Consider the following 9784-nt stretch of genomic DNA (forward strand, 5'->3'; position numbering starts at 1 on the left):
GGACCAAAAAAAAAAAAGAAAAAGAAAAAAGAAATTTATCTGCAAGTTGCTTCAGCATTCCATGATTATTCTGCATAGAATTGTATATCTTAACTCACTTAAAGGGGTCAAGGGCTCCCTTTCTCAGAAATTTATCTGGGCTGAGCCCGGGGCGCACTCAGGAGAGTGCGGCACTGGGAGCGCAGCAGCGCCCCCACCGCGGGTCTGGATCCTATATAGGGATGACCGGTGCGCTCACGGCTCACAGTGCTCACTGGCTGCTCACAGTGCTCACTGGCTGAGCGCGGTGCGGCGTCTCAAAAAGGACCAAAAAAAAAAAAGAAAAAGAAAAAAGAAATTTATCTGCAAGTTGCTTCAGCATTCCATGATTATTCTGCATAGAATTGTATATCTTAACTCACTTAAAGGGGTCAAGGGCTCCCTTTCTATGTTTTGCAAACTAAAAGACAACTATTATAGTGTAAAAATCAGGTAATCTGCATTAGAACAACATCATATGGGGGGCGGGGCTGCCCGTGGCTCACTCGGGAGAGTGTGATGCTGATAACACCAAGGCCAGGGTTCGGATCCCATATAGGGATGGCCCGTTACTCAACGCGTGAGCGTGGTGCTGACAATACCAAGTCAAGGGTTAAGATCCCCTTACTCGTCATCTTTTTTTTTTTTTAAAAAAAAGGATAACATCATATCATTCGAGGCCTTCTATCTGATCATAAGGTTTATGTCTTTGTAGTGGATTGAACTATGTTCCCCCAAAAAAAAAAAAAGGATAAGAGGCCTTCTATCTGATCATAAGGTTTATGTCTTTGTAGTGGATTGAACTATGTTCCCCCAAAACTCCCTGAAGCTTGAATTGTGTCCCCCAAGTTTTATGTATTAGAAACTTAGACCCCACTGTGACTGTTAATAGGGTGGGAAATCCTATTATGGTAATTGAAAGGTGGAACCTTGAAGAGGTGATTGAACTGTAGGACCATGCAGTACTGAATGGATTAAAAATGGTGATCAAGGGCATGGTTCTGAGGGCTTTAAAAGAAGAGGAGAATCTGTCTCTCCTCTCTCTGCTTCCACCAGCTTGCAATGCAAGACCCCTGGGTCACTGTCGCCATCACCAGATGGACTTTGGACTTCCTAGCCTCAGATATTGTAAGCAATAAATTTCATTTTCTTTATAAATCATCCAGTTTTATAATACAATCTTATAACGGACTAATACAATCTTCAACAGAATAATCCTTTTAGCTCTTCCCTCTCCGGATAGTAACCTCACAATACATATTTACTTTCAGGTGTATATATTTCTGTACAGACATAAACGCTGTTATTTATAGTATAATTCTTCCCTAGAATAAAATACACCCTTCAATTACCAATATTGAGTTTCACACCACATGGGTTTAAGTATGCCAACAGCTTAAGTAATTTATTTGCCAACCTATACACTGTAAGCTAATATATAACACTCAAGACCCCAAGTATTGTTGTTAATCAGAATTCTTATACTTTTCACCTAAAAGTAGTATACCATTTCTATTATACTACATTTTTCTCCACCCAAAATATCATTTCCACCATAGTACTTTTTATTAAGTTTCATCCATGCTTTTCTCCCTACCTCCCTGAAAAGTACTCAATACATTCTTCTGCTATCAACCTTAGGGTTTTTAAATCTAAGACCACAGTTAACAGAAAAGTAGGCTGTCACAGAACTAAGACTTCAAATCACATTAGGAATCAAAAACAAATGACAATGGGCAGATTCCCACACGTATTAATATCTCACTCCCCAAAGCAATCTGGTACAAAAGTGACACTTCATTTTAAATAAAAACCTGAAGAAACATTTATTGCAGTCTCAAACCTTATATTAAGTATTTTTACTATCTCAAAGAAAATATTTCAAAACGTAATTCCTCAAGCAGCTACGTTCAGTCTATATGTTAATCATTAAGGCACCAAATCACAAAGATAAACAAAAACCATATGAGGAAACATGACATAAAACTATCATTATCTTTTAATGTGGTTTTAAATTTTTAGCTTTTCTTCACAGGAATACTATATAATAAGCAACTAAGAAAGATATTTATGATACATGAATGTAAAATTTGCTTTTCAGTATGACGGATATTATCTGCCAAAGTTTAATATTTTTAAAACTTCTTTATTATTAAAAGAAGTCACAGCTTTTGATGATAGTGATATGTCAACGCAGGTTCATCAATTTAACTAATGTACTGCTCTGATGGGGGATGTTGATAATGGGGGAGGTTAGGCATGTGTGGGAGAAGAGAGTAAATGAGCTATCCCTGTACCCTCCCCTCAATTTTGCTGTGAATCTAATCCTGCTCTAAAAAAAGGTCGTTAAAATAAAAAAGGTCACAGTACTTCCTTTATGACAATCCAAAACAAAAACAAAAAACACACACACGATACAGGAAACGGAATACCACTGATTCAATATAAGATCCATAGCAAGTAATTACAAATGCAAATATGTAGGTTTCTAAAATAACATACAAATACTATTCAAGTTTAGCCAGTGTCATTATATATAAAATTGTTATAACTGAAAGCTCATCAGGAATGGTAAATATGGATAAGTGCCTCCCTGTGACTAGGTGTGCAACATATATATTCCTAAGCATAATATCTCAATCAACTTCTCACATCATCACAAGCTTTTTTACCTCTACCTGAGCAGGGAAAGGGAGGAAACTCCACATTTAAGAGAAAGTAAAATCACAACTATTATGTTTTGTTTCATTTTTTGAGGTGAAATTCTAGAGCAAGTGCTTACATCATTTATTCTATGTTATTTGTAACAGGAATATGTTTAAAATGACTCTTGAGTACTCCATGGTACTCAATTATAAAATATAAATACAGCCAGCCCTCCGTATCCATGGGTTCCACATCTGTGGATTCAACCAAAGATCAAAAATAGTTTAAAAAAAAAAAAAAAGTTCCAAAAAGCAAAACTTGAATTTGCCACACACTGAGTACTACATTGAATCAATGCAAATAAAGTGATGTGTAGGCATTGTATTAGGTATTATAAGTAATCTAGAGATAATTTAAATTATCAAGAGGATGTGTGTATATTATATACAAATACAAGAAGTCTTGAAAAAGTTAATGGAAAGATTTGCATTATCTTTATATTCCACTTTTCCATGAACTTTTTGAAGTACCCTCTTACTAAACCATTTTATATAGGACTTGTGCATCCTCAGATTTTGGTATTGGTGGGGGGAAAGGGGTGTCCTGGAACCAGTGCCCCATGGAGGAATGCTGAGGGTTAACTATTTCCCATGTTTCTCAATTAATTAACAACATTTTATAGAAAGATTCTGAGCAAACATATAAACAAAATTTTGTTTTTGTAAACCTAAATTTGAATTAATGACAAGATTAAATTTGCAATAAAATTTCAGTTAACCAAGAATTTTTAATTCAAATAATTTAGAATGATCCATTATTTGTATTATGTTTGTTTCACATCTTTGTATCTATCACCAAAAACATGTAAAAGTAAACTAAATGAAAAACACTGAATAAACATCACAGACTGGCATAAACTTTATGATCCTCTTATTTTTAAAATCTCACCCTAAAATTCAATTATAATGACAATATAATAATAAAAGATTAACACAGAGAATTAAAAATCTGAACTCTGAGTCTGCAAATAATATGACTAAGAAGTCTGAATGTTTTTATTTTAATGCAGAGAAAGAGCAATGAGAAATGATTAGAAGTCACTTGTTCTAATAATTTTGATGGCTCAAAGAAATGGAAACACTTCTTTAAAACTTTTTCTTATTTTTAGGACTTTACCTCATAGGCTACAGAAAATGAAAACATTATCTATTACTGAAGTAAAATTTTTCTAATATGTACCAAAAGTTCAGTCAGAGCTGAGATACCTGAAATTCATAAACTGAACTCTTCTCTTAAAAAACAGACTAGCAGTGATTTTTATTGTTTTATATTTTGAGCTTCTTAAATAAAATCTAAACATTAAAATTTAAACATTAAAATAAATATAACTTGAATTTTTATATGTATACCCACTATCTACATCAAGTAACTACTGCAGAATCTCATCATGTGAAAACATAAAATGTACTAACAGGTATACAGATGCATCTGCATATGAAGTGCTGAAAAAATCATGGCTAGAAAGAATTTTAAAATGAATGCATTAGAGTATTAAATATTAAGATGAACATAAAGAACACTATAGTTACTACTAGTGTTTTACCCTTTTTTTTTTCTATTACTAATCAGTTTATTAAAATTCATCAAATTTATAACTCAGTCACCTTCTCAAACTCCATCTAAAATAAGAAGCATTTAACAGAAAACTTAACAAGAATTAGTATTATAGTCCAATATCTAACACTCAAACACCTATGTCAATTAAATTTCAGTATCCTACATTTTAAAACTCAACATCCTGCACGTTTTATTTTCTGCAGCTGATCTACCAACTAAATAAATGTACATTATTCTCTCCCCGATGCCCCATAAAACCCAAAAAAACAAAACCCTTGACATCCTATTTGATATGAACCTTATAAACTCCATGTCTAAAAGCTACTGATGCAGAAATTCTTAAATTTCAAATAAGTGTGCACAATTTCTACCTCAAAAAATGCATGACTAAAATACCCACATCTAATTTCATATATTATAAAATAAATTTTTTAGTTTTAACTAAAGACTAATTAATATCTGTTTTAATCATTTTAAATAAATGCTAGAGATAAGGTAACCATTAAGCTTATTCTAGATACTTTCCTCTTTGTGCTATTCTAGTTTTAAAATCTTCAATGAACATGTATTATTTTTATATTCCTTTTAAAAAGATTCTTTATAAACCAGTATAGGTGGTTATACTTTGCAAATGAGAAATAAAATGAGATGTCAGAATAAGGGGGGATAATCTCCAACTCAGGTAGCTTCACTCTATAAATCATTATTCTAACACTATTACTGGACTCCACCATTCCTGGAAATGAGAGACATATAAGGGAATACCAATAAGAGATGAAAGAAGAATGTTGGTTACATCTCTAAGTTTATAGAAAACTTAGAAGAAAAGGAGTTGGAATCATGAGTAGTAAGATACCCAATACTAAGGATTTTTCCCTCCCTTCTATCCTTAACTGCAATGATTCTCATTTCAGAAAATGGAAGAATCAAATAATGAATGTACTTCTACAATTTTCCAGAGTCAACAGGCAACAAACATAGGAGGATGAGAGGACTGGTCCTATACTCTCAGCAAAGTCTGTTCTACCCAGAACTGAAAATAAAATTCTACTTTAGCTGTCTGACTTATACATGTGTCTTAGTCATTTAAAAGCAAACAAAACAAAAAAAGACATGAAGTCGTTAATGAAGTTAGCTCTAAGACCACCTACCTCTCCAGGGTGCAATCTATCCCAGTTTTCATTAATGTATGTCATAAGCTCAAGTTCAGAATCAAAGTATTTCTTCTTGTGAATAACACTTAGGTTGTAAAGGCATAGGTGTGCTATATCTACCCTGGAATCCAAAAATAATCAAAATATATGACAACAGTGTTTTTAGTTATTGTTAAGAAATCATAATTTCTTTATAAAACCAGTAATTAAAAATCCAATGTGAAGCATTTCGGTGGATAGAAGGTCAATATTGTAAGTCATATTCACAATACAATAAATCATTACACAGGAAAATAATTGCACAATATTGACTTAACATTTACATATCCTGAACAGTAACTACAAACTAAAAGATACTTGAATTGCTTTAAAAAAAAAAAAAAGATGACCGGTAAGGGTATCTTAACCCTTGATTTGGTGTTGTCTGCACCATGCTCTCCCAATTGAGCTTACCGGCCATCCCTACATAGGCACCCGAACCCATGGCCTTGGTGTTATCAGCACCACAACTCTTCCAAGCAAGCCACGGGCCGGCCTTTGAATTGCTTCTTAAAATGCATTCAATGAGGATCTGACTGTAAGAAAAAATAACTAGCAATCAAGATTTTTTTGTTTTGGGGCAAGTTAGCTCAGTTGGTTAGAGTGCCACCTTGTAACACCAAGGTCAACGGCTCGGATCCCCATACCAGCCAGCCACTGAAAACCAAAACAAACAAAAAAAGACTTTTGCGTTTTCACTACTACATATAAGCTATAGAATATACCATATTTTATCAGACTTTATCTCATTCATGAGTTAAATATTATCTATTAGGCAAAACACAACAAAAATTTGTAGGTAATTACTATATGCATTTTATTAGTAAATATCCAAAATTCATCACACTTCCCACACACAAGAATTACTACACTGAAGCAGAAATTGGCATATTTGTTACACCTATTTCTCTTCTACCATACACTATTCTGACGGCCCCTAAGAACTAGAAACATAAATATGAATTTCCAAGGTCTAAAAGATGTCTAAAAGCTACATTTATGCCTTTCAACAATGAATAAAAGTGGATAATCCTTGGTGAAGATGACAGGCTTGAGGTTAAATAAAAGAAATAAAGCCAGGAATAAAGAAGAACAAATTTTTACTTAAGCCAAGTAAATGTAAAAAGAAAGTTTCATCTTGTAGGTTTAAGAGTATGGCTCTTTTTTTTTTTTTTCCTTAACAGAAACATCTATGCTTACCACTGTAATGGTAGACGTTTGAGGTATTCTGGTCCAGAACTGCAGACAGAGCAAATAAATGTATAAAACCTAAAGAAAAAAGGAAAAGTTTCACACTGAGTAATCAAGGGTATATATCAATTATTTAACAATTATAGTTAATATGCAACAAGTGAATATCCTCCAGTTGATACAAGGACTAATACTCAATTTGAATTATGACACTGTCTGGGATTGAAGGAATTTCTTTTCCAATAGCAGCAAATAATGAAATAGTTCATCTGGAGCAAAGAAACAATTTCTTTAACCATTAGAGACTTTCCAAATTCACATACAGATTCATATGTACCCATAATATACTAATGGCTTATGCATGCCAGGAATTGTGATGGCCACCCCCATATACATCATTTCACTGAATGATCAAAATAACCTGGCAAGATAAGTCCAAAAAAGGCAAACTGACCTTCCTAAGGTCAGAAGATAGTAAGTGGCATAAGTGAAGATTTAAACCCAGGTTTTTTGATGCCAAATTTAGTAGTCTATCTTTAATTTTTCTTAGAGCTCACTCTGCTATTCCATATTACCCTAATACAGAAAGCACATTAAATCTGCTTTTAGAAATTCTCTATATCTACGTTATAAATTATATCTGTAATAAGTCTTAGGGTCTTTTCCAATTTGATACCTTCAAGGTTCTATACAGGAAGGTACCAACCAGTGAGAATAGTTTAGAACACTGTGAATCAATAAAAACAAACATAATCACTAATAATACTTAAAAGCTTTCTGGAATAATATCCAAAATCAAAAAAATTATGTGTATTTTAAGTACGTTATTCAATATTTTCCCTCAAAAGTGAGCATTTACAAATCGCTGTTAAAACCATTTCTAGGGGCCGGCCCGGTGGCGCACTGCTACAGTGCACCGCTTGGGAGCGCAGCAGCGCTCCCGCCAAGGGTTTGGATCCCACATACAGACCGGTTCCCACTCACTGGCTGAGCGAGGGGCGGGCGCAGCACAGAGGGTTGTGGTCCGTTGCCGGACACGAAAAAAGATCTTAGGGTCTTTTCCAATTTGATACCTTCAAGGTTCTATACAGGAAGGTACCAACCAGTGAGAATAGTTTAGAACACTGTGAATCAATAAAAACAAACATAATCACTAATAATACTTAAAAGCTTTCTGGAATAATATCCAAAATCAAAAAAATTATGTGTATTTTAAGTACGTTATTCAATATTTTCCCTCAAAAGTGAGCATTTACAAATCGCTGTTAAAACCATTTCTAGGGGCCGGCCCGGTGGCGCACTGCTACAGTGCACCGCTTGGGAGCGCAGCAGCGCTCCCGCCAAGGGTTTGGATCCCACATACAGACCGGTTCCCACTCACTGGCTGAGCGAGGGGCGGGCGCAGCACAGAGGGTTGTGGTCCGTTGCCGGGCACGAAAAAAGACAAAAAAGGGAAAAAAAAAAAAAAAAAAACCATTTCTAGAAATCTGAAATCACAAACATAACCACAATTAAAAAGCCAAAAAATTAGTCAAGTTCAAATGCCCTTCTCACCTGTCTCCAAATAGCATTGGCTTTTGAAGGCATTGCACACAAGCCTCATGAAACCACTGCTTACATTTGCAGCACTGTAGCATCTTTAAATACCAGCTAGAAGATTAAGAAAAAAGTTAAGATTAAAATTAGTTTCTGATAAGGTAAAAGATTCATTTTTTAAAAAGAACAAAATGGCATTATCCAGAATAGGTCTGATTAAAGTATAACATTTCTACTATACTTAGTGTTAAATTTTTTCTTTCCCAAAAAGGTTTGTAATAGTGACCATTTTTTCCCTCTTTTTTATTCATGGGGATTTATAAGTTCTTGAAAGACAGATACAGCTAGTAGTCAACAGTGTCTGGCTCCTACACTAGTAAAGGAATCTCTCTCAAAGCACCAACATGGGATTTTTTTTTCACATCAATTCTCTATACACCCTAGTAGTGGTCAAACTCAGAAGACTGACCATCTGCCCCAAATACGAAATGCTAGCTTTAGGTAGCTTTCAGATTATGAACATTCCATTTTACTTTTTTATTTTTATTTTTATTTTTTTTGTCTTTTTGTCTTTTTCCGTGTCCGGCAACGGATCGCAACCCTCAGTGTTGCCCCCGTACCGGACCAGGGACCGGCAATGGGACTGCAACCCTCGGTGCTGCCCCCGCGCCTCGCTCAGCCAGTGAGCGGGAACCGGTCCGCATGTGGGATCCGAACCCTCAGGCGGGAGCGCCGCCGCGCTTCCCAAGCGGCGCACTATCCAGTGCGCCACCGGGCCGGCCCGAACATTCCATTTTATATCTTCACTGTGTTTTTATTATTCTTGTCCATTATAATGAAAAGGAAAGGAGCATACCAAATTAATAAATTTGGTGAGCATAATTATAAATCTAATCTAAGACTCTACCAGGTATAAAGGCTTTGTCACAGGTTTGGTTCCATTTCAGCTTCCATGTCTACAGATCTGTTTCAGATAGCTGAAGATACTAAAACAATCGTCATTTTAAGGATATCTTGTTTTCAGTTAGTACATTGTTTTGACACAACTCATATCCTTATTTGAAAACAATAAAGCGTTTTTCCAAATGTCTTTTCTTTCAACAAGTGAGCCCACACTAATTGTAAGCCTACTTACATAGACAAAGCCAAGAAAACTGCTATTAAGTCAGGTCATTCATTCACCAAATGACTAGGGAATACTAACTACATTCCAGTTACTCTGCTAGGTACTGAAGCTCTAACAGACACAGTTCTCATCTTGTGATGCTTAGAAGACAATGAATGATCTGCTTCATAGAATAATGTCTATGATGACTTCTACTTATTTTGAATAACGCTTTAAACTAAATGCTAGGATTAAATGAGTAAATGAAAAAGACCAATCTCTAGGTCTGTTCATTGTATCTCTCTTATAAATGATTTTAAAAAACAGAATGTTTCTGGGCCGGCCCGGTGGCGCACTGCTGCAGTGCGCGGCTTGGGAGCACGGCGGCGCTCCCGCCGAGGGTTCGGATCCCACATACAGACCGGTTCCCGCTCACTGGCTGAGTGAGGTGCGGGCGCAGCACCGAGGTTTGCGATCC

The 9784-nt window shown here is 35.4% G+C and overlaps 1 protein-coding gene across 5 annotated transcripts in view; it reads right to left on the bottom strand.

Annotated features, from left to right (window-relative positions):
- Window positions 1-9784, bottom strand: part of MTF2 (metal response element binding transcription factor 2) — a 65823-nt gene that overhangs the window by 15258 nt on the left and 40781 nt on the right. For all 5 annotated transcript variants that reach the window (XR_551755.1, XM_008589546.1, XM_008589545.1 and 2 more), the window contains 3 exons: window positions 8220-8315; window positions 6675-6743; window positions 5433-5556 (listed from right to left, as the gene is read on the bottom strand). Coding sequence is in view for 4 of the 5 variants with exons in the window: in XM_008589546.1 (XP_008587768.1) it covers window positions 5433-5556; window positions 6675-6743; window positions 8220-8315 (289 nt within the window). In the remaining variant the exon portion in view is untranslated. The remainder of the gene's footprint in view (window positions 1-5432; window positions 5557-6674; window positions 6744-8219; window positions 8316-9784) is intronic.

Source organism: Galeopterus variegatus, unplaced genomic scaffold (genome assembly GCF_000696425.1).
Source record: "Galeopterus variegatus unplaced genomic scaffold, G_variegatus-3.0.2 Scaffold5508, whole genome shotgun sequence".
Lineage (NCBI taxonomy): Eukaryota > Metazoa > Chordata > Mammalia > Dermoptera > Cynocephalidae > Galeopterus > Galeopterus variegatus.